The sequence below is a fragment of the Cololabis saira genome, chromosome 13, assembly GCF_033807715.1.
Source record: "Cololabis saira isolate AMF1-May2022 chromosome 13, fColSai1.1, whole genome shotgun sequence".
Lineage (NCBI taxonomy): Eukaryota > Metazoa > Chordata > Actinopteri > Beloniformes > Belonidae > Cololabis > Cololabis saira.
The window spans coordinates 39,116,475-39,142,581 of NC_084599.1; the positions used below are offsets into that span (position 1 = coordinate 39,116,475).

The window sequence follows — 26,107 nt, forward strand, 5'->3', positions numbered from 1 at the left end:
AATTCAGATTGGGCTTGTCTGGGGTATGTAGACATGGGTATGGATATGTGTGTGTAGGTGTATGTATATATATGTGTGTATATGTGTGTGTGTACGTACTGTACATGCGTATGTGTGTATATATATGTGTATACATATGTATATATTAAATACAATTAGTGGAGATACGGTAGAGCAATGTGCAATTTGATTATGCACTTTATATTAACGACGGGTTTTGTGCAATATGTATACTCCATTTTGGTTCCCGTGCAATATAATTTATCTCCTCGCACTAAGCACTTTAAAATATAAACACAACATATATCCACTATAACTGTACTCTACTGTTTAGACTCGTTTACACACTGGTCGTTGGTCTCCTGTTTTTATTCTTTGTACTAAGTTTCGTGTTGTGTTGTGGTATTATGTGTTTCTGTCTTTGTTTTTTCTGATTCGTTTATGTTCATGTTACCATCAACCTGCCAGGGGACTACAGATGGAAATTAGCCTTAGGCTATAATCTGGCATATTTACATGTGAATGTTCATTAATATGCACTGTCCCATTTTAAATAAATAAATAAATAAAAAAATAAATAAAATAGATGACAATATGTGTTTTATATAGTGGCTCTGATTTTAGAAATCATTCAAACCAGATTTAACCTAGAGATGAATAGCGTTTGTGTGTGTGTGTGTGTGTGTGTGTGTGTGTGTGTGTGTGTGTGTGTGTGTGTGTGTGTGTGTGTGTGTGTGTGTGTGTGTGTGTGTGTGTGTGTGTGTGTGTGTGTGTGTGTGTGTGTGTGTGTGTGTGTGTGTGTGTTTTTTTAAACTAGACCTGGCTGTATGCTGAAAAAGCTATGGAAAGAAGAAAGAAAGAAAGAAGAAAACAAGGAATCCAAATCAAACATTACATTCAAAAGTGCAATTAAAGCCTGTATGTTAAGTAAATATAATGAAATATGTTAGTTGAGTTTGATTGACATACCCATAGGCGGCGGTAATTTTATTTTATTTTATTTTATTTTTATTTTATTTTATTTTTTTTTTTTTATTCACTTAGTTGTTGTTTTTTATTATTAGTATTTTTTAATGTATGTTATTTGTGAAGTTATTTCTTGGAAAAAGGGGCAGATCAGATAAGATTCTTCTTCTTTCTGCTCCCTTTTCATTCACAATTTAAGAACATTTGTATTTGTATTGAATTATTTTTTTTTTTTAATGAAATAAAGAATAAAATGAAATGAAATGAATGACTCTTTAAATGTTGAACATGTGGCCAACTTCAATGTTGTATGCAAATTTAAAAAAGGAAAGCTTTCTTCATGTGAAACCTAAATACACTGATCTCAAAAAGTCTGTGAACCAGTTTTAGTCTCAACTGAGACATAATTCATTTAATAATTAAATCACAAATTGTGTTTGTCTTCAAACAGGGCAACGCCTTGACTCTTGTCGCGAGATCCAGCGGGATCGGCGGTTACTAGGCAACGAGCTGCTTAGCAACCGTTCAAAACGGTAAAGTTGTACTAGTTGTGAGGACTTCGGATGATTTAAAGACGATTTAATTAACTTAATGGAGGTAAGTTTGGCTCTTAGATACTTCGATATCGCAATACAATCATATAGAATATCTATAGAATCCGTGAGGATTCAATAATGCATTTTCAACCATTTTAAGTTAAACGTTAAACGTTAAGAAACAAAAAAAGATAATTTGAGTAGGTTTAAACGTAATTTATTTTACATTTTAATGTGTAGTGGTCAGTGATACTACGACGGAGTATTAGGGCCAAACTAAGAAAAAAAAGGAAAAAACGAAAATAAAGTCATATTACGAGAATAAAGTCGTAAAATTAAATATATTATAAATATATAAATATAACTTCACAAGATGCTCAATATTCAACATTTTAAAACACTCTTCCTGTTAGAGTTCTCATGAATTAACACTTTATTCTTGTAATATTACGACTTTATTCTCATAATATTACAACTTTATTCTATTACGACTTTATTCTCGTAATATTACGACTTTATTCTCATAATATTACAGTTTTATTCTATTACGACTTTATTCTGGCAATATTACGACTTTATTCTCATAATATTACAACTTTATTCTATGTTACGACTTTATTCTCATCATATTATGACGTTATTCTCGTAATATCCTTCTTTTTTTTTTTGTCTTAGTTTGGCCCTAATACTCCGTCGTAGTGATACGGACAGAACCCAAACAAAATAAATGTGCTGATAGTCAACCGCTGGAAACCGCTGGTTTTTTTCAGGTTGCTAAAACTCAGTGTTTCTCAAGTCCTGCATTATTTTACTGTAATGCTGCCTTGCATCAACACACCTGCCCTCAATCTATGGAGGATTTTTTGTGCCAAAATTAAATAAATAAATACATCATTAATTAATTAAATTGGGAATGAAATATATCATTAATTAATTAAATGTGTCATTAATTAATTAAAATTAGAATGAAATATGTCATTATTTAATTAAAATACAATTCATTTTAAGTAAAAATATATATTTATTGTTTCAGCATTTAATTAATTAATGACACATTTAATTAATGATTTCGTGTTGCGTGTGAATCATGAAATGTAAAACTGCATTTAATTAATTAATGACACATTTAATTAATGATTCCGTGTTGCTGAATCATGAAATGTAAATGTAAAACTGTCAGTTTCACTCGTCAAACTCAGTGGGCGGAGCTAACGCAAATCTAGTGGAATCCACTGCTTTGGTCTGTACGGAGCCCTGGAGGTGACAAGACATGGAAATTATTATTGTTATCTCGTGCGCACGACTTTTTATCTCATGCTATTCACTTCAACATATACAGCTATTGATGCCAAGCATTTATCTAGTCGTCGAAGTCCGATCTCGGGAAACTGGCTTCACAAACGACGTTTTAAAAGTGGAACTATTTCCAGAGGCGGAGTTGACACGAAGTGCTTTGATATTGTCACGTGAGCGTGCTGGACCAATCAGAGTGGCCGCTGGTCCAAGATCGCTGCCTACAGTGCTGATTTTATTTGTAGAAATAAGCTTTAAATTGCACTAAAATGACTACAAACAATGTTATATGTAAACGAAAATTAATCTGAATTATAAACCTAAGAGACCTGCTGAAACAGTGATAATTCTGTCATTAGATAGAACATTAGACAGTGATAATTCTGTCATTAGATAGAACATTAGACAGTGATGATTCTGTCATAGGGGTTCTCCCTAATAAACCTATGTTAAACCTGCAATAATAACATGTTTTCTATTTTCTATTTTAATAGAGTTGTATTATAGTTATTATATATATATGTATATATATATATATATATATATATATATATATATATATATATATATATATATATATATATATATATATATATATATATTTTATATAGTTATTATATATTATTATAGTTGTAATATTTCTGGTTCGTTTTGTTATCTCTGAGCTTTGTTGGTTGGTTTGTTAGTTTGCTGGTGGTTTTGTTCTGAACACTTTTCTCTGGGACGCCGGGTCCCTCCGCCGAGACACAACTTTTGCGGTATGCGTTCATTGTTATGTTTAAAAATGATGCGCAGTGCCGACCCAATCAGAAACGGTACAGATATTTTGGGATTTTTTATATATATATAAAAGAAATACATGACTTCACACACAATACATGCGCTGGGTGACGCCTCCGCTCCGACGTCGTTGCTACGGCAACCCGTCAGATCAGTCAGTGATGTGGCCCAGTCTGAACAGAGCCAGATCCGATATGGACACTTGCTAAAAACAGTGTGGACAGTCAGCCCTGAAAATCGGATATGAGAAGGAATCAGATATGAATCAGATTTGCCTGCAGTCTGAACTCAGCCCTAGTTTATCGGAATGTGTCCCGAAGCCCTGCAACAATCCATTATGTGGATTCCATTTGCCTTGACTTGATGTGCAGGGCAACCAATCAGGTGTTTGGAATCCGCCCACTGAGTTTGACGAGTGAAACTGACAGTTTTACATTTACATTTCATGATTCAGCAACACGAAATCATTAATTAAATGTGTCATTAATTCATTAAATGCAGTTTTACATTTCATGATTCACACGCAACACGAAATCATTAATTAAATGTGTCATTAATTAATTAAATGCTGAAACAATAAATATATATTTTTACTTAAAATGAATTGTATTTTAATTAATTAATGACATATTTCATTCTAATTTTAATTAATTAATGACACATTTAATTAATTAATGATATATTTCATTCCCAATTTAATTAATTAATGATGTATTTATTTATTTAATTTTGGCACAAAAAATCCTCCATATCAATCAGGGCTCTCACGTTTTTACTTTGCTTACAGTGTTTGTATTCGTTTATTTTTATTTTTATTTTTTATTTTTTTGCACGAGGAATGTCTCCCTCCCATCGACCAAGCTTTTTCAAAAACAACAAATATGACTAAATCAAATACACTGTTTTATTTATTCTATAACAAAGGTAAACTCTGTAGTGGTCATTGTGTCTTCAAAATATTCATGCTATAATAAATGATTTGTCTTGGTGATGTATAATAATAATAAAACATTTAAAAAATAACAAAACCAAAAGAGCCGCCTGAATTCTGCTCGCAACAGTAAACAAAAAAAAATTAAAGAAAAACATGTATCCTGGAACGGTGACGGTTTGTGTGTGTGTGTGTGTGTGTGTGTGTGTGTGTGTGTGTGTGTGTGTGTGTGTGTGTGTGTGTGTGTGTGTGTGTGTGTGTGTGTGTGTGTGTGTGTGTGTGTGTGTGTGTCGTCAGAGGTGTCTTCAGTATTCACATTCATTACTCAGGTAGAAGTATATATACTAGAGTTTAAAAATACTTCTGTAGAAGTTGAAGTATCATCTCAAGTTTTTTACTCGAGTAAAAGTATAAAAGTAGCCTACTGGTTTCAAAACTACTTAAAGTATAAAAGTAATGTAAGGGGGAAAAAGCCATTAAGGACAAAAGCCATTGAAAATGAATGCATCTTAGTATAATGCAAATATATTAAAGAACCATATATGTGTACTATTGAGCATTAACATGTGTTTCAGAGAGCAGAAGATATGATGACTAGTTGCCTATAAGTATTGTAATGGTGCAAAAAGTCAAACTTCAGAGGCATGTTATCATTTATCCAAACCTTTATTGGAATGTACATCCAAGTTTAGTTGCAGGAATCTGAGGGAACGGATGTAAGAACAAAACTGGACGAGAACATCTGAAACAACCACAACCAAATTCACTCTATCCGGATGGAGCAATTTAACTGGATAGTTTTTTTTAAGGGCAAAATGAAATAGAGTAACGAGGCTGTTTTTAAAATGTAAGGAGTAAAAAGTACAGCTAATTGCGTGAAAATGTAAGGAGTAAAAGTAAAAAGTCATCTGAAAAATAATTACTCCAGTGAAGTATAGATAACCAAAATTTCTACTTAAGTAAGGTAACAAAGTATTTGTACTTCGTTACTTCACACCTCTGTGTGTTGTAAGCACTCATGGAAGTTGTACAGACCTTGATGAAAAGCTGGTGATGACTGTTAATTTGAATCAGGTGTGCTGAAGCAGGGTAGCGTCTACATTTGACATGCAGGACAGTGTTCCCTGAGGACCAGGATTGGGAAAACACTGGTGTAAAGAACAGTGGCAAATTAAAAACTATCCATTTGTATGTAATTTGAGCGTTTCTTCAATCTTATATTAATATAGTCATGGAATCTCTCTCTCTCTCTCTCTCTCTCTCTGAATGTACACATGTATTTGTGGACAGTTTTAAAAGATCATTGTAAAATTAAGGGATCATGTGACTGCAAATATAAGCAGAATTGTAACTTTAGTCAGGGGTGTCCATCGGCTGTCTTCAAGGCCACTGTCTTCCCCATTTTAGATACTGCCTTGTATCCACACACCATATTCTAATTAAACGTGAATGTTACAAAAGTCTAATAATGACATGTCATTTGTATCATGGTGTATTGAAGGAGGGAAACATCAGGTTAAATGGTCAGTGAATGGGGCTAGGACTAAATAAGTTTACACTTCTTCCTACTCCTTTTTTGGCACATGTAAATCAAGTTAGCAAGTTTTAAGGATGAAAGGATGAAATTCTTTGTTTTGTTTTGTTGTTGTTTTCTTGAACTTCTCATGGAGTGTTGTTTGTTTTTTTTACATGTACAAAAATAAAATAAATCAAATCAAATCAAAAACATCTAAAACATGCAGGACTGCAGTCCTCGAGGACCGACTTTAGACACCCCTGCTTTAAGTTATAAATAAGACGCCTCTTTTTATTTCACATAGGCGTTTTGTCTATTCTCTACAAATATTTTTATGCTCTGCTTACAGGAACTGAGACTCTCTGGAGGGGACTCTTCGGAGTCCCTGGAAGAATTTCAGATGGTCCTCAGAGAGCTCGATGGGGACACGAGTATGGACAAGATCCGGGAGGAGTATGAGAAACTCATCCTTGCCCTGAAAAAGGCTCGAGAAAATGAAAAGAGGTTGATGTCCAAATGCAGGGAGCTCAATGCGGAGAATGTGTCTTCGTCAACTAAAGTGGCAGCTGCTCTGAAACTGTCTGAGGAAGACGAGACAACAATAACATCACTGAAGAGTGTATGCTGCATTTGCACCACATACTATACTTAAAGTCTTCCTTTTTTGTTTGTTTTATTAGGTCAACATGGGAACTTGTCCAGGACCTGTACAAAATTAAAGAACAGATATAAACACGGATTTAGGATGGGACACTTCATATGTTATGAACTCATTTAGGTTTTGCAAGTAATATTTTTTTTTCTTATGATTTAGGAGCTGGATAAAGCTTGGAAGATGATTGATGATGCTCATGATAAAGAGAGAAAGTACAGTGAAATCATCAGGAATCTAAAAGAAGATGTTTCAAATCTCACCCAAAAAAGTGATCTTGATACTGCCTTTTCTTCTGACCAAGGACAGAGGTGAGACCGTTTTCCCTTCTTCATGTCCTCACTTCTCATGGTGGAAAGAGATTCAGAAATCTTGGAACATTATGGAAAGTGAAAATATTTTCTTTCATATTTATTTATTCCCATGCACTTTGAACCCAAAACACTGTTTTTCTTGACAGCTTAATTTTATTTATTAATCTACTTTAATCTATTTTCACATTTCACACCTGCAACATAATCGCTTTGGTTATTTTCTCAGCTGTGTCGGTGTCCCTCTGCAACGTAGGTGTATAGCAGCATATCAAGGATGAAGCAACATTTAAGATGAGCTGCTTTAGTCTTGTCCTGTAGCTGCAGCTATGACTACTGGCCCTAACAAACTAAAGTCCTGATCCCAGAGTTAGGGTGTCTACGTGGATGTGGGGGTGGAGGTGGGTCTTTTAGCGCCAGCGACTTCAGCAGCTGAGCAATGGTTGGTAAGGCAGAGATAGGCAACGTTTGCTTTTTTAAACACACCAGTAAACGGAAAGGTGCAACGGGAATTAACCACTTCTGGAGATAGTTTATGCACCAAGAGCCTTTAAAACATGACTCTTGTAAAGTACTTTCTTTCTCTGCAAGATTTGAAGAGTTTCAGTGTTATTTTGTCCCACTTTTACTACAAGCTCATCTTGAAGGAATATGCAGAAGTTAAATCAGCCTCTGGTCTAGTATTGAATGAGAGGGAGTAGATTTTGTTTGGGACCAAAACATCATGAATCAAAGTAGATGTCATATAAACATATCAACTACTGAGTAGATACAAAAGGAGGGGGAGGAGTCATGGCCTCTGTTTCCGTAGAACGGGATCAATATCTTGATATTTATGATAAAAGGGACAAGTGCTGGAAGCAGATTCCATGAAATCTCCTCCCTTTTCTTTTAATGACAATATTTTCAATTTGTTGACTTATATGGAGTTATGGCAGCCACATATAAGATGTAAAGTAAAGTTTTAAGTTTGTGAATTTAACTATTTATTGTAGTGTTACCAAAGGTTTCCACAGAAACCCCTGTCCATGTGGTTCAACATTGATTCAATGTTAGGGATCAGAGATCTCAGAATTCCAACTTGTTCTCTTGTCGTTTACACATTGAAATTCCTCTAGATTTCTGGAATGGTTTAATCGTATTCTATCCTGTAGGAGCATAAATATACTTGTCCCTCCAGTTTTTCTTGGAGGAGCATTGTAGCAGTGTGAGTGCCACGGGGCCCGACCGACAGGATGGAGAGACACGGAGTTTCGTGCAGACCCTCTTTATTTACCCACAAACACCACACACAGTGCAGAAGCACCTTCACAGCAGCTTCACAGAACCCTTTCTGCTGTGCAGCTATGCCTTATGAAGGCTGGCAGAGTGGAGAGGCTGATTGGGCCCACCTGTGCCCTAATCAGCCTGAGTGGCTGCAGCTCCTCCACCCTGCCACACACCCCCAACGCCAAACTCGCGCCGGGGTCTGTCCGGCCGAGCCTACTCCCCCCCCCGCCCTCTCGGAGCGGGAGAGGAAGCCCGGAACCCCCGGGCCTTCCTGGTCGGGGGGGGTCGTCCCCGGCGTCGGCCCGCCCGCCGTGGAAGCTGCTCTCGGGGCCGGGCCCATGGTGGCCTCGGGCCACACGGTGCGTCCAGGACCACCTCCTCCTCCGTGACGCGGCCCCACGCCAGCTGCCGGTGCGCCTCCGGGACCGCTTCCTTCACGGCGCAGCCCGTTCTGGAGCTGGTGCGTCCAGGACCGCCTCCTCCTCTTTGACACACTGCTCTGGCCGCTGGTCTGGCCCCGTCTCTGCAGGACCCGCCGCCGCTGGCGGCTGCGCCTCCGCAGCCGCCTCCCCAGCCAACTCCGCCTCTGTCTCCCCCTCCGTCTCCGTCGCCGACTCCGTCCCAGGAGCCGTCGCCTGGCGGCCCGCAGCTTCTGCCTCCCGGCCTCTAAGCTGCGGCACCGCCAGCGCTGCCGCGGCGAACCTCAGACGGGGTGCAGGGATGGGTCGCTCCGTTGGCCACGCCGCCTCGGGAGCCGTCGCCTGGCGGCCCGCAGCTTCTGCCTCACGGCCTCTCAGCTGCGGCGCCGCCAGCTCCTCCCGCGCTGCTGCGGCGAACCTCCGGCGTGGCGCATGGGTGGGTCGGTCCGCGGGCATCAGCGCCGCCAACACAGCGAGCTGATGCCCGCCCTGGTCCCGGCGCAGGGCGGCCAGGTCCGCAATGGCCTGGGCGAGCGCGTCCAGGGCCCGCTCCATGCCTCTCCTCCCATCGGGCCCCACGTTGGGTGCCAGTGTAGCAGTGTGAGTGCCACGGGGCCCGACCGACAGGATGGAGAGACACGGAGTTTCGTGCAGACCCTCTTTATTTACCCACAAACACCCCACACAGTGCAGAAGCACCTTCACAGCAGCTTCACAGAACCCTTTCTGCTGTGCAGCTATGCCTTATGAAGGCTGGCAGAGTGGAGAGGCAGAGTGGAGAGGCAGAGTGGAGAGGCAGAGTGGAGAGGCTGATTGGGCCCACCTGTGCCCTAATCAGCCTGAGTGGCTGCAGCTCCTCCACCCTGCCACAAGCATAATTTAAAACATTTCAAGGATTGTCTCTTCCCAAGGACTCATGGCTTTGTTGATATTGCTTTTCGATCAACTTATGTTTAAAATCACTTGCTGACATCATCTGTATAAAATAACATAATTAGTTTTCTTTCACCATCTCGCAAGCTCTAAATTGCTTCATACCAACTTTTTTTAGACTGTGTCGTAGATGTGAAATGAAGAAATTGATGCAAATTACACTAGGCTGATGAGAAAACATGAAATACATCTATCTTGGTTTTCATGCTGCCTGTAAAGAAATAAAAGTCAAAGTAAATGTAACAATCATTGTCTTATAATTTTCAGTACCATCCCTGATGTGTTTCATTCTAGTTTCTATTATGAGGATGGGTTACAACTGTAATATGCTTTATCCTCAGAGATCTACTTAAAAAGATTGAGGAGTTGACAGAGGAGAGGGATCAGCTGATGAAAACCTCAGAAGATCTCAGAGAAAAACTAAATAAATCCTCTGCAGCCCTGCAGCAGATAGAGACCGAAAGAGACACAGATGTTCATAAAGTTTCTCAGGTGAATATGATGTTCCGCTGTAAAGCTGGTTATGCGATATCCCAAGGTGGTTGGAGTTAACACAATGGTTGACTCAAACTGTGCTCTTCACTATCCTGTGAGACTTTTAATTTTAGCGATTTAATTGTCAGATCCAGAGATCAATGAGTACTTGATTATAGATGGCCATATAAGTGTATAAGCCATATACAGTTTTTTTTTTTTTTATTGAAAGACAAGATGCAAATAGCACAATACAACCGCCAGGGGGAGACATACACTCATCGGCGGAAAATCAGGACACAATGAAACAATGAATTACAAAAATACATTGAAAAGAGCACATAAACTTAAGGTCTTGATGGCCTTTGCATTGGTGGAGAAACTAATGGTTCTAATATATTGTTTGACCTCATTTTCAAAAATACAAAAGAGAGGCTTTTGATTAGTATACCGGGATTTATGAATGAACCATTTTGTCAAAAGTATAATAAGATTAATAATGTAAAATGTTTTTTTTTTTACAGAAGGATAGTCAATGAAGCCAAACAATACATGTTCAAAGCAAAGGGAGAAATGTGGTTCAACACAAACACAAATCAAATTACAGATATGGACCCATAATGTTGTAGTGAAAGAGCAACTCCAAAATAAGTGAAAAACATCTTCAGGGGATCCGTCACAGAAACAACAGGCAGTGTATATGTCTTTTTTGAAGCGTTGAAGAAAAATTTTACATGGGTAGACTGTGAATTATTTTAAAAGATACTTCTTTCATTTTATTTGTAATTATGTATTTTGCAGGTAACGACCAAATCTTTTCCCAATCAAGATAGTTAACAAGATTATTCCAATAAGAAACCACATATGGAATTGATACAACATCCTTCTAAAACAATGCACGTAAATGACGATTATTATTACGTCTTGAGGAGAAACAAATCTCACCAATTTCCAGTTTAGCTGGATCAAAAGACAAATTTAAATTTAAGTTCTGTCCCGTCGTACTTTTAAATAACATAACGACTCCAGTAGGGATTGTGTTTATAATGACATTAAATTCCTTAACGGGGACAATAATATTGAATTTAAAAAAAAATTCTTGATATGTCAAGAGTAAGCCATTGGAATTAAATAGTTGACCAACCAAAAGAATTTTATTAGAAAACCAATGAGGGTAAAAAATGGATTTGTTTCTGTATATAATGTCTTAGCCATATACAGTAAAGCCAAGTAGCATGACCAGATAAAACCAGCTCTGATGTGGGTCTGATGCTTCTGTTTGTCTGGTTCCAGCTCCAGCAGAAGCTTCTGGTGCAACAGAATGAGATTCTCAGAGAAACAAGATTGAAGGAGCAGCTGCAAGCTGACGTGGAGGCCAAGGTGAAGGAAGTCGAAGCTCTGAATCTGCAGGGCCAGCAGAGCAGGGAGGAGCAGCAGAGACTGGAAATGCAGCTGAAAGAGCTGAGGGTGAGCAGCACATCGGGATAAAGCATTCTCATTATTAGAGCCATGTAAAAGTCAGTACCCCCCTTTAATTTAGTTTTTTTTTTAAATCATAGTACAACCCCAATTCTAAAACATTTGAGATGCTTTTTAAAATATTAATAAAATAGAATTTGATGAATACAATGCCTGCACTCCTTTTTTCCCCAGGAGAAAATAGACAACATATCAGTCGTTAAATCTGAGATGTTTTGCCATTTCATAGAAAATATTAGCTCAAATTAAATTGGATGGCGGCTACACATCTGTAAACAGTTGGAACAGGGTGATGTTTATTGTTGTGTAGCATCTCTTTTAACAGCTAAATGTCTGGTAAGTGAGGAGACCAGCCGCTGGAGTTTTAGGAGAGGACTGTTGTCCCGTTCTTGTCTGAAGCAGTAGGCCTATTCTAGCTGCCCAACGGTCCTTGATCTGCATTACTGGATTGCTGGTGTCGTGATGCTCCAGATCTTTTGTTGGTCTTGACTGCAGACAGACCAGTTCAGGACCTGGACACGACTCCTGAGAAGCCATATTGTTGTGATGTATGCAATATTCGGTACACCATTGTCTTGCTCAAATATACAAGGCCTTCCTTGAATTTCTGGAAGCTATTGTCAATAGACAGAAGGAGGAGAGTCCATGGCCTCTGCCTTTAACATTTGCCCATTTTGGCATAAGTATTTATGTGTTGATGCAGTTCTTTGGAAGCAGAGCAGATAAGTATCAGTTAAGCATCTGACAAGCAGAGAAACTCACTCCTGTAGCAGCAATCGCAGTTAAGTCTGAGGCGATGCAGAGGGAAAGATGTTTGTTTCATTAGTTTTATCTTTCATAGCTTCAAACTATTAGAATTGTTTCTGTGGAAAATTATTTTGTTTATTAGGTAATTTGAGAGAGACTTTTAAAGAATGTAAGTCTCTTTTTTAAAAGATTTTTTGTTTGTTTGTCTTTTAAAAAGTTGCAAGTAGCTTCCTTTGCTCTCCTGCTTAGAAAGTGCACGCAAAAGCAATAAACTATCACTTCTTGTTATTTATTTAGGGCAACAAACAAAAGAAAGTACTCAACAGTCTTAGCTTAACGTTGTTCAGTGCATTGGAAATAAATCCAGACAAATCTCCAATACATATCTATTAAAACTTAAATACAAATCACCAACCCCATACACAAACCATATATACAGTCCTCTTTCTTGCTGTCCATAGAATAATCTAGAGTCCCAGTACAACAAAGCAGTTGAGTCTTTTGACTTACTATTAAATCCCTAAATCACTTTTTGAGTTAAAAATTTGACAACTAGACTTAAAAGACTAAAAATGATATGGTGTCTGGTGGTGCTGTGTACTGTAATGCTCTTTCAAGAAGTGGTGTTTTATTCGTCCTTAAACCGTACGTCAGTATAACCGACGTACACAGTCTGGTAGTGTTCATCCCTGTTTTTTGGATAAATAAATATGTATGGGAAGTTCACGTTCTTAAAGTATGAACAAAAACAAAATTAAATGACACATCTGGAGAAGTAAAAAACTCACAGTGCATTGTTTCATTGGGGGTAGTTTGGTTGTCAGCATCATAATATACATGTATTTATGTGGAGGAGTAAAAAACTCACAGTGCATTGTTTCATTGGGGATGGTTTGGTTGTCAGCATCATAATATACATATATTTATGTGATTTATATGAGTGTACTGATGAATTTATTAATAAAATATTCCTACGCCTTCATCTTACCCCATCCATCCATGTGGCAGGTTTTACATGAGCGGTCCACCATGGAGCTGGAGCAGATCCAGCTGGAGAAAAATGAGCTGCAGCAGCAGTGTGAGCAGCTCTCGTCAGACAAAGAACACCTCCTTCTGCAGAACCAACAGATGGCAAACCAGCTGAAGGTACACAGCTGTCCTCTGAGACAGAGCTTCTAGAGCTGCATACTGACCTGCAGTCCCACCGTTGTCTACACCTGTTCATATAGTCGTCTCTGTCGTACACCAACTAACCATGTATCAGTCATATTGACATAAAACTATTAGTAATCCCATTAGCAGATAGTTAATACTAATATATTTTGTCTTTTGTACCTTTGACAATATATACGGTATGTGTCTCTCTGTTCTTCATCCTCACCTTCTTTTCGTCCTTTTCCTGCTCTACCTGACTGGTCTTCAGCAGGATTAGGTTTTCTTCCTTCTTAAAGGGGAGTTGTTACCTGCAATTGTTTAATTAATAATTTCTTGGGGGTCATTTTGGGAAAGTGCCTAGAGACAACTTGTATTGTAATAGATGCTACATAGATTGAATTAAATTGAATGAAATACATTTCTGATCAAGTTCTGTAATGGGAAAAACAATTTCATGATATACATTCACTTACACATTTGAGACCTGCAACACATGCCACAAAAAGACAGGAAAGCTTTTGCCACTTTGTAATGTTTCCATTCCTTCTCAGAGCACTGAAGTTTTTGTTTGGTTGATGAAATCCATGATGAAGAGTTTCAGATTTTAATTTGTTTAATTCTTCCTGAGAACATGTCTGAAAGTGTATAACTGTATACAGTATGTACTTTATTTATATAGCCCTTTACAGCCACATCTAGGTGAGCCAAAGTGCTTTACAGAATAAAACATACAGAAATACAACATACAATAAGACAGAGCAAAAAATAAATAGAATAAAAGAAAAAGAGTAAAAAGTGTCACCACACTACTGAGTATTAAAAGCCATTCTAAATAAATAGGTTTTAAGCCTTGATTTAAAGGAGCCGTCTGTAAGAAATGGCCAAAACTGGTACTGCAGTCACTTTCAAAATATTGTTGAGCGGCGTGTACCCTCCCCCTCCTCCCCCGACCAGAGGTTGCCAGGTAGGCTGCAGAATGCAGCAGGAACGTAGGCTGCCATGGCTGCGATAATTAGAGCCGAGCTGGCAACCCGGATGCCGAAACAATGCTGACTTGGTGATTGGGAGATAGGTGGGGGGTGGAGCTTCAGAAACAATACTGACTTGGTGATTGGGAGATAGGTGGAGGGTGGAGCTTCAGAAACAATACTGACTTGGTGATTGGGAGATAGGTGGAGGGTGGAGCTTCAGAAACAATACTGACTTGGTGATTGGGAGATCGGTGGAGAGTGGAGCTTCAGAAACAATACTGACTTGGTGATTGGGAGATAGGTGGAGGGTGGAGCTTCAGAAACAATACTGACTTGGTGATTGGGAGATAGGTGGAGGGTGGAGCTTCAGAAACAATACTGACTTGGTGATTGGGAGATAGGTGGAGGGTGGAGCTTCAGAAACAATACTGACTTGGTGATTGGGAGATAAGTGGAGGGTGGAGCTTCAGAAACAATACTGACTTGGTGATTGGGAGATAGGTGGAGGGTGGAGCTTCAGAAACAATACTGACTTGGTGATTGGGAGATAGGTGGAGGGTGGAGCTTCAGGCCAAAACAAAAAATGACAACATAAACATCAGTTGAGCGCTGCAACTCCTCTTTTTAAACTGGAATATCCTGGCTTGAGTGCTGTTGTCAGTGACATAAGTATTTGAAATGAATATGATTTTTAAATGTCTGACGTATCGGGGTCATTTTATGATTCTTTTTATTATTGCTCTTACATACAGCGCCTTTAAAAAGGTAAGTTGCAGGGGAGCTTGTTCAAGAGCCCGGAGGCGGCAATTGAAAAGGCTCAGTCACCCCAGCGCTTGAACTTTGACCTGGGCACTTCCAACAGGATCTCAACGCCCTGCTCACGCACCATTAAAAGCTCCGATAAATAGGGTGGGGCAAGGCCGTTGAGGGCTTTAAAAACAAACATCAAAAGTTTAACATCAATTCTAAAATGGACAGGAAGCCAATGGAGTGAATAGAGGACCGGAGTAATGTTACCATTCATTGCCATGTTTCCATGGTGATGTTCCATCCCAAATCCCTCAGAGTTCAAAGAAGTCTCCTCTGCACAAGTTAACATGCGTATCTTTCTCCACAGTAAAGTTTAAAGTGTCATTAGTAAATGTCAATTGTAGTGTTGACAGAGGTTTCCATGGTAAGCCTTGTTCATGTGGTTCTATGAGCTGTTGATGAATGATGGACTTGTTGTATTTTCTGTTACACACTGAAACGCTAGATCCCTGGAATGTTGTGTCTTAAGTCACAAATGCATGGACTATTTTTTGTTATTGTTTTTTTTCCACCAGTCTCAGACAGGACTTCTCTTACTTTTAACCATCACTAAGTTAATGTATCCAACATCTCCCACCTTTCGGGCAGATAAATGAAGAGGAGGTTGGTCACATGCTCCAGGATGTCACTGAACAAACAAAGATGAGGGAAGCCATCCAGAAGAAGCTCCAGCTGATCGAGGATCAGAAAGCTGATGTGGAGGTTCAAAGGGAGACTCTGAAAGCTCAGATAGTAGCTCTCAACGAAGGTTGGACATCTTTTTAGGTCTAAATGTTCTTCTGTGATGTGAGGGTGTTGGAGTCAAAATTATAGTTAATAACATCATTATGTCTTTCTTCTTTCTGACACTAAATTGTACCGTGCCAACTTTTTTGTTGAATGTAAAAATGGAATAATTGCATTTTTCACATCCTCACAACCTTTTCTTATTTGAGGTTGATCTGTTAATCAGCATCATTTACAAGCTTAAAGCAATAAACTCTGCTTATTTCTTTGACACTGAAACATATATTTTTTAATCATTCCTGAGTGGTCAACACATTCTTTGTGGTCACACAGCACAGATTTATTTCATGCATTACTTGTATTTACAGCAGCTCATTGTTATAAAAGAGTATTTGTCTCTAAATCAACAGATCTTCAGTCTTGATTCAAAATATCTTCCTCTTTTTCCCTCTGTAGAACTTGAATCTTCTCAGAAGCAAGTGGAAGCTGATAAAAAAGCCCAAGAAGAGCTGATTCGTGAGAGGGATGTCTTAAATGAGGTATCTTGTAAAGGTCAAATTCTTTCAGAGATCGCTTCATGACATGTACGATCAGAAATCTCAGTGTTGTAGGGAAGGCACCAACAGTTAAATCCTGGATTGATGCTGGCAGCTATCAAGGGCAAATGAATTAATTTGTGTTCCTGTGTCTGTGCCAGTAGAATATGACTTCATTAAGGTTTTCTGTGTGAACAGGACATGATCAAAGCTGTCCAGTCAGCTGAGAACCGGGTGGAGCTCCTGGAACAGGACAAGAAGACTCTTGAGCACGAGATCAGCAGCTATCGGCAAGAGGGCCAAAAGCAGCGCAAGATTATCCAGCAGCTGGAGAAAGAAAGAGACCGCCACATCAACGAGACCAGCGGCCTCATGCAGAAGGTCATGCAGTGCCAGTGATGAATTGTGGTGCTACAGTATCAGTATGACTGAGGGAAACTGTCGTACACTCCACAGGTCCAACAGAAGATGAACGATGCTGAAGCCAAAGAGATTGAGTTAATTGACAGGAAAAAGGAAGTCACTGAGGCGGAGTACAAGCTCAAACAGCAGGAGAACCTGCTGGAGTCTGTTATATCTGAGAGAAACCTGTACAGCAAAAACCTCCTCCAGGCTAAGGTAAGGTCCACTTTTATCTGGTACTTCAGCAAGGCAAGTTTATTTGTACAGCAAAGGTCATACGCAAAACTTAAAAGTGCAACTCAAAGTGCTTCAAAAACGCCATGAAGATTGAAGAGAGCAGAACATATTCAATTATTGAATGAACCTCAGCAGGCAGACCATTGCCATGAAGTAAAAGGAGCTCACGTGTTCCATAAAATAATCTAAAAGTGACATAAATTGAATGGAAAGGTGTTCCAATTATAAACATAAACATATGGGCTGAATAAGGTCCTGAATAAGGCACAAGACATCTTGACCAGTCCTGATCACCCTCTGTCAAAAGAGTTTGTCCCTCTCCCTTCTGGGCTGCGCTATAGGCTTCCCAAGGCCAATAGCAATAGGTATAAATTCTCTTTTATACCAACCGCTGTTAAAATGATCAACTCGCATAAATTTTTATATTTTTAATATATTTTTATCTTTCTGCCTGCACTGATGAAAGCACTTTTGCTTTTACTCATTTCATATGGTTACTATGTCACGTTTTAATGTTTTAATTGTTCTTTTGGTATGTCTGTGTTTGTATGATGATTGTTTTCCCAGACTGCTAAAAGAATTTCCCCTAGAGGGACAATAAAAATGACTCTGACTCTGACTCTGACATTAAAAATCAAAGTGTTTTTATTTGGATCAAATGTCATCTGCATGTGGAGCTGGTTCCAGCAGAGGGCAGCATCCTGGTTGCTCTCAACTCTGGTACCAGCAGCTGACCAATCCCTGCACATCTCCATACCATCCAGGTTCATGTCCAGCAAAGTCTGATATAACCTGAACCTGATAAGTCACATGTTTATAGACTAGAATAGGGGTCTTCTTTCCTGGGCCTTGGTCCTTCTTGGTCTTTTGGTTTTAGTGGAGTTTAAGGTGTGGCCTGTCAATCCATGTCAATCCTCTATAGTGTGGACCTCACCTGGTGGTGTTGGAGAATGAGTGTCTGAATACTTGCTAAATATGTTTTGAGCAGAAATATCATCAACTATGCAAAGAATTATTAGATTTTTTAGGCATTAATGGTCTGAGTGACTTTTTCACATGTTCTTAGCCTTTTCTGATCACTTTTGTCTTCCCTTCATTCCAATTGCGCTCTTTCTGCTTCAGGAAGAAATTGCAGAGATGAAGATAAGGATGAAGACCATGAACAACGAGGTAACTCTGCTAAAAGACGAGATCGTCAGGAACAAGCCGGCCCTGGCTAGAGGTCAGCAGGAGACCAAGAGCTTAAAAGCCTTGAAGGTGAATATACATGACCGCATATTAGTTGAAACATTCCGAGTTTAAAGGTTTTAGCTTGAAAAAAAATGATTTATCAAGCCTAATTCCAAAAAGGTTGGGATGCTGTATAAAATGTGAATGAAAACAGATTAAAATCTTACAACAGTTTTTTCACAACAGAACATTGAGAACATGCTGAAAGTGAGACAGTTGGTAATTTCATGAAACATCTCAATTCATCCTGAGTATGTTGGAAGCCCCCTGTTGTAGAAAGTTTGGACATGAGCAGGAAAGGCTGGACAAGTAAGTGATGGAAGCCAGTGTGTGGACTCAGGAACACTTCCAGAAATTTGTGTCTAAGAACACAAACGTCATCCACAAATGCAGGTTAAAGTTCCGTTATCAACGAGGGAGACATCTGAGAACAAGATCCAGAAACATGATGGAACCAATGTCCCCTTGACTCAGAAGGAGACCATCCAGCTTGTTTTAAGCACTTGGTTCAAAATCCTGCATGTCGGATAGTACCGAGGTGCATTAGTGTCTATGGAATGGGCATCTGGAAAGGACACTTTAATGCTGAAAGAATTATAAACACTTTAGTGCATCATGTGTCTTTTTCAAGGAAGGCCTTGTGTGTCTGAGCAAGACAATACTGCATCCAGTAGAAGAGTCCAGTTGGTGAACGTTCTGGACTACAGACAAACATCCGTAGTTCAGAACTATCCCCAACTGGAAACATCTGGAGCATCACAAAGGAATACTACAACAAAGAAGATCCAAGACCGCTGACCAGCTCCAGGCCTATATCAGACCAGAATGGGACAACGTTCCTCTCCTAAAGCTCCATCAACTGGTCTTCTTGGTTCCTGATGTTTCTGGACTGTTGTTGAAAGAAGAAGAGATGCTACACAATGATAAACATCATCCTGAAACTCCTTTTTTGAGATGTGTTGCTGCCATCAGATTGAAAATGGGGGTTTCTTTATTTCTCAAGACGGATTATCTCTCCAGTGAAAACATGTGAATAAAGAAACATCCATCCATCCATCCATCCATCCATCCATCGTCCACCGCTTATCTGTTCCCCAGACACTTCCTCCAGCTCTTCCTCCAGCTCTTCCTCCAGCTCTTCCGAGGGGAGTCCGAGGCGTTCCCAGGCCAGCCGAGAGACATAGTCTCTCCAGCGTGTCCTGGGTCTTCTCTGGGGTCTCCTCCCGGTGGGACATGCCTGGAACACCTCCCTAGGGAGGAGGGACATGCCTGGAACACCTCCCTAGGGAGGAGGGACATGCCTGGAACACCTCCCTAGGGAGGAGGGACATGCCTGGAACACCTCCCTAGGGAGGAGGGACATGCCTGGAACACCTCCCTAGGGAGGAGGGACATGCCTGGAACACCTCCCTAGGGAGGCGTCCAGGAGGATCCGGTACAGATGCCCAAGCCACCTCAGCTGACTCCTCTCAATGTGAAGGAGTAGCGGCTTGACTCCGAGCTCCTCCCGGGTGACCGAACTCCTCACCCTATCTCTAAGGGAGCGTCCAGCCACCCTGCGGAGGAAACTCATCTCTAAGGGAGCGTCCAGCCACCCTGCGGAGGAAACTCATCTCTAAGGGAGCGTCCAGCCGCCCTGCGGAGGAAACTCATGTCGGCCGCTTGTATTCGCGATCTTGTCCTTTCGGTCACTACCCAAAGTTCATGACCATAGGTGAGGGTAGGGGCGTAGATTGACCGGTAAATCGAGAGCTTCGCCTTTCGACTCAGCTCCCTCTTCACCACGACGGTCCGGTACATCGACCGCATAACTGCGGACGCTGCACCGATCCGTCTGTCAATCTCACGCTCCATTGTTCCCTCACTCGTGAACAAGATCCCGAGATACTTGAACTCCTCCATCTGAGGAAGGACTTCTCCACCCACCCGGAGAAGGCATGCCACCCTTTCCAGGTGGAGAACCATGGCCTCGGTCTTGGAGGTGCTGATTCTCATCCCTGCCGCGTCGCACTCGGCCTCAAACCGCCCCAGCACATGCTGAAGGTCCCGGTCCGATTAAGCCAACAGGACAACGTCATCCGCAAAAAGCAGAGACGAAATCCTGAGGTTCCCAAACCGGATCCCCTCCGGCCCCTGGCTGCGCCTAGAAATCCTGTCCATAAAAATTATGATATGATAATAAAGAAACACTCATGTTTATTTTAATCTTTTTTATTCTCCAGTCACTATGCTCTTTTTGTGCAAGTTTGATCTTTTACTAGGGAAATCAGGGTCTGTAAAACATCTACTGATACACCTGACACCATCTGTGTGTGGCCATGTGGTACAGGGAGAACTACAGTCTATGAAGCTGCAGCTGGATAGTCAAAGAGCAGAACAACAAAAGCTGCAGAAGGTGATATCTGACACCGAGGCTGAGCAGGACCAACACAAGAAGCAGCTGGAGCAGGTAAAGGAGTAGAACATACACAGACTGAGGTAGGTGACACCAGAGATACGTGTCTGATTAATGCTGTTCTGTGAAGGTGATGAGAGAGCGCAACAACCTCAGTAGGCAGCTGCTGCATCGTAATGATGAACGCGCACTGCTGTACGAGAAGATCAGGATCCACCAGTCCATCCTGAACAAGGGGGATTTCCACTACAAACAGAAACTGGAGGACATCCACTTGCTCAAACTGGAGGTCAAGAGGCTCCAGTGTGAAAAGAAGACCTTGGACAAGAGTCTACCCAACGTTGAAGAGCTCAGGTAACTACACATCAGGATGAGCAGAAGAATCAAGGAGGAGGGGGAAGGTGTGATGAGGTAAAGACCTGCAAAGAGCACTATATAGATTAGATGAGATGAGTCAAAGATACGGGGAACAAGAGAGGGAGATGCAGAGTAATTAGAGTTATCTTGCTTAGATTTGAGCTTGCAAAAGGAGCAGGAAACGATTTACTCCTACAAACCAGCACTTCTGTATTGAAAAACATCACTCCGTTAAAATCTTGATTCCAGTGGCCCAGGTAATGTTGGATTGTCTTCATCTTAAGATGAGAAGCTGTTTATTGTTCTTGTTAACCCTTTCCTGTCTTTCCATTTTCCTGATTAAAAGAATGGGAAAGTTTAGACTTGACATTAATGTGAGATGCTGTTCTGCAGGCAGGAGCTGTTCCAGCTGGAGAAAGAGCTGCTCAGAGAGAGAAGCAGGAACCCGGAGGACACCATGAACATCCACAGATGGAGGCAGCTGGAGGTGAGACCTTCTTTCAGGACACTGCCTGTGGGGCTCACTACGTCCGACATTTCTCCTGTTCAGAAGTTACTATCCACCCTCTTAATCTTTATGTGTAAACCATAAAATAAATCCTCCCATAGTAGTTGGTCTTAGTATTCGACAACTTCAGGTGGACAACATGTAACTAAAAAGAAAATAAACAAAAATGACTTTCAGTAGCAGGAACCTTCAGTCGATGTTTCCTGCTTGACTTCATCAGTGTGTCTCATGGTTCTGGAGGAATTCTGGTGCATTTTTCTTTTCAATGTTACTTCAGGTCATTGAGGTTTCTGGATATTCACTTCTTCACTTCTGAAACTCCCACCACAACATCTTGACCAGGTTTAGGTCTCAACATTCACCAGACCATTCCTTTTCCTCTTATATTTCTCATCACTCTGATGTAGATTTGCTGCTGTGTTTGGGATAATTTCCTGGCACATTGCCCAGTTTTAGCCAAACATTATCTGTTAGACAAATGTCCTTTTTTTTATTTGGTGCTCGGGACCCACTTGCCTGCAAGTTTTAGATCAGGGGTGCCCAAAGTCAGTCCTCGAGGGGTGCAGTTTTTGCACGCTTTTCATATTGCCTTTCATCAATACAATTAAAGGTTGTCATCAGCTCATCATTAAGGTTTGCACAAGTCTGTTAATGACACAGTCATTTGTATCATGGTGTGTTTGAAGGAGGGCAACCCTAGACCTTAAGTCTCACAGTCCTGCATGTTTTAGATCACTCAGTGCGTTTACATGCAGCAGTTCAATCGGGTTGCAGATCGTATCGGATAATGACATGCAGAATATCGGATCACTTGTCTGAGTATACATGCTGTTCAGAGATCAGACTGAATCAGACTGAATAACCCAGTATAACCAGAGCATGGCTGACTCCGTGACGCTAGGTGGCGCTGTACCCATGGTAACCATTTCAACAAAGAGCCACTTCCGGTTGACCTCCGCTTACCAACAACAAGAAAGAAAGATGGCGTCCGAGCACCTCGACGAGGCTACAGCAGCCTACATTTCGTGCATTATGTAGCTTTTAGTGCTCATTATGAAAAGAACAACGGATCTTTTGACTGCAGTGATGATAGAAGAAAGACGCCGGCTGTGGTGCAGGGTCGGCGTCAGAGCAAATATTCAGAGGGCGCACGAGGCTTATTATGGCGGGCACCAAATCAGTCGTGTAGGACAGCATTTTAAGGAAAAAAGTGCATTCTCACTGCTTTCCTATTAATAATCTGTCTAAAACAGCCTTTCTCAATCTTTTTTCAGTCATGACACCTTTCAAAAGTCAATAAAATCTCACGACACCCCAGAGTAAAATATAATTAAAAACCGCACTGCATCGCTCTGACTGTAAATGCATAAGTCCCGTTTATTTTGTATCAATAACTTGAACACCATAACTGCACCAGAGTAGAAGTCATCGTTCACTGTTGTGCTTGGTTGCCACGCTGATGGACAGAAACTATGGTGATTTTTAAAAGAAAGACTGCCTAAAGAGACTTTTCCAGCCGGCTTCACTTTGAACGGACGATGTGAACCGGCCTGATTTATGGCTCCGCGTTAAATCGACGCAGAGCCTACGCCGTAACCTACAGTGTTTGCAGTGTTTCCCAATCCTTGTCCTCTTTCATACATATGACTAAAAGCTCAGAGTCTCATAATAAAAATATCTGCTTATATATATATATATATATATATATATATCAAATCAAATCAAATCAAACTTTATTTATATAGCACTTTTCCTACAATATATATATAGGAAAAAAAAAATATATATATATATATATATATATATATATATATATATATATATATATATATATATATATATATATATATATATATATATGTGACCGATGGATGTCTTCTCTCAATTAATCACGCTCTGGAACTCATGTGGTGGTAACAGCTCAAATGGTGTTTATTCTGCATCAACAGAAAAAGGGGTACAGGAGACAGTGCACATTAATGTGTGGACCAAAGCACATAATCTGTCTGCCTCATGGGAATCCTCCAGCACTGAGAGTACTAATATACTATAGTGATCGTATAGTGGATTTTATACAGTTGCAAAATAAAATAAATCAAATGTCTAATACATAAAAAAACAGAAAATGTAAAATGCATGTAGTATCTTTTTACTATGAACTGTTACCATTTTTTATATATTATTTCAGCTTAATGAATTTGAACAAAACATAAAATTGTGACACTCAACATACCTGCATCAACAGAAAAAGGGGTACAGGAGACAGTGCACATTAATGTGTGGACCAAAGCACATAATCTGTCTGGGAAAACAACAATAAAACCTGTTAGCTACTAGACGTTTTTTTACAAGTAATAAACATACACAGAACATATATTTGACTGAACAAAAAACGTGACAAAGTTGGTATAATATAATTAACTTTCAGACATTTATCCCAGATTAAACTTAAGTGCTTTACAAAACATTTATAACTCGTTTTGTGCACAGACATACAGATGCATTACCTGCCTCATGGGAATCCTCCAGCACTGAGGATTTCCCACAATTCCCCGCTATTATGAATGCAGGCATGTAGGCCATGCAGGGGGCGTAGTTTCCCCATTTAGCGGGATTTTAACCACAACGTATTCAACCCTGTTACATATATATAGATGTTTCCCTGCTTCAACACACTTGATTCTAATTAACGGTCCTTATTGGTTCGTCATCAAGGTCATCAAGGTCTGGACAACTCTGTTGATGGCACAGCTACTTGTATCACAGTGTGCTGAAGCAGGGTAGCATCTAAAACATGCAGGAGAGTAGATCTTGAGGACCCATGGTTGATGGCCACTGTCTTAATTCATGAACTGATCTGTTCATGATCAGTTCATTTAGGGCTGATGATCAGAAGAACCTTGGTCCAACTTACCCTCTTGAATCCCATGAAAGCAGTGAGGGGGTGCTTAGTATTACCTACAATAGTGTGTCCAAATCCTGGTCCTCAAAGGCTGCTGTCCTGCATGTTTTAGATGTTTCCTTGCTTTAATCCACCTGATTCAACTTAACTTCATCACCTACTTGTTACCAGGGTCTGCACAACTCTGTCAATGACAGCCACCTGTATCAGGGTCTGATTAAACAGGAGAACATCTACAATGTAGATGTTTTCCTGCTTCAACACGCAGTGATACAATTAGATCTCTATAGTGAAAATGTTTTATACCTGACTGTTTCCTTTAGGGCTCTGATCCCAGTAAATACGACCTGATCCAGAAGATTCAGGTTTTACAGAGGCGACTGATCTCCAAGACCAAGGAGGTGGAAAAACAGGAGCTCTCGTTGCAGGTAAGGATTTGAAGTTTTCTTTTCAGCCTGTGCACTCTCCATGGATTCATTATTAAGTCCTTATTATGAACCTTTGTTTTTTGAATGCAATCTCGGGGTGCTTTCACACCTGTGGCCCGTTTGTTTTGTTCCAATTCAGGGGCTGAATCGACAGTTGTTCCGTTTCTCGTTTGTGGGGTTTGTGTTCACAAGGCAAGCGTCTGTACCGTTTCAAAACTGTCAACAAATGCCATGCGCGAACCAGCTGCTCTCTGATTGGTTACAAATGAACCCGGAGGGAGCTTCCTTTTCCTTAACCCTGGAAACACATTACTAACAAACAAACTATGGGGCATCGTGAGCGCGTGTGGCTAGTTTGTTTCTGCATGTTTCTGTGGTTAATGTACCAGTGTTCTGTGAATATACTCACTGAAAATATTCAGTTCTACCGGGAATCCAGACTGCGCAGGGAACTCAACGGTGGGCGAGAGGCCGCCTGCTACAGGGTTTGCGCAAACCCTGCCCAAATTGAACATCTTTTAATTTCCCCGTGCCGCGCTGGGACGACATCTCGGCACGTCCAATAGGAGAGAAGGTGGTGGAGGCTGCACCGACTCCTCTCCTTGCGCCGCGGTCGCACATACACATGAATGGAGTTGTATCGGTTGCTGTGTGGATTATGTTCTCACTACAAATATAAAAAATGAACCGTTTCAGGTCTCGAATGGAATCGGGCTGAGACCACCTCTCCTAGGCGATCTCGGCTTGCTTGTTTTGTACCGTTTCAGAGCGCGATTGCTGTGTTCACATATACCAAACGTTCCGATCTTTAGGGGGAAACGCTCCCTGTTCCGGAACAACTGCTTGAAACGGGACAGGTGTGAAAGCAGCCTCATATTTCATTCTGCCTGTATCTGGTGCAGGTCACAGCTGTTGGGGGGGGTTCTGCCAGGTCCCTGCATGTGTCTTCTGTCAGTAGCTGCCTGCTTTCATGAGTGCTTTACATCTCCCCTGCTCCGCTCGTAGTCTGTTGAGGGTCTTCCAGGTCGGCTGGGAGGTCGTGCCAGCAGTTCAGTCGGGGTGATTCCTCTCTCCATCCAGTCATGGGTTTGTGTTGAGCTGGTTCCATTCATCTTTCCAGATGTTGGTCCTTGCTGTTTCTTTG

The 26,107-nt window shown here is 40.7% G+C and overlaps 1 protein-coding gene across 1 annotated transcript in view; it reads left to right on the forward strand.

Annotated features, from left to right (window-relative positions):
• Positions 1-1,557: 1,557 nt before the first annotated feature.
• Positions 1,558-26,107, forward strand: part of LOC133458805 (cilia- and flagella-associated protein 58-like) — a 31,682-nt gene continuing 7,132 nt past the window's right edge. The window contains exons 1-15 of the mRNA XM_061739007.1: positions 1,558-1,563; positions 6,372-6,641; positions 6,837-6,985; positions 9,948-10,098; positions 11,374-11,547; positions 13,315-13,452; positions 15,831-15,990; positions 16,425-16,507; positions 16,703-16,885; positions 16,961-17,122; positions 18,266-18,400; positions 20,703-20,822; positions 20,899-21,122; positions 21,519-21,612; positions 24,859-24,963. Of these exons, the coding sequence (XP_061594991.1) occupies positions 1,558-1,563; positions 6,372-6,641; positions 6,837-6,985; positions 9,948-10,098; positions 11,374-11,547; positions 13,315-13,452; positions 15,831-15,990; positions 16,425-16,507; positions 16,703-16,885; positions 16,961-17,122; positions 18,266-18,400; positions 20,703-20,822; positions 20,899-21,122; positions 21,519-21,612; positions 24,859-24,963 (2,154 nt within the window). The remainder of the gene's footprint in view (positions 1,564-6,371; positions 6,642-6,836; positions 6,986-9,947; positions 10,099-11,373; positions 11,548-13,314; positions 13,453-15,830; positions 15,991-16,424; positions 16,508-16,702; positions 16,886-16,960; positions 17,123-18,265; positions 18,401-20,702; positions 20,823-20,898; positions 21,123-21,518; positions 21,613-24,858; positions 24,964-26,107) is intronic.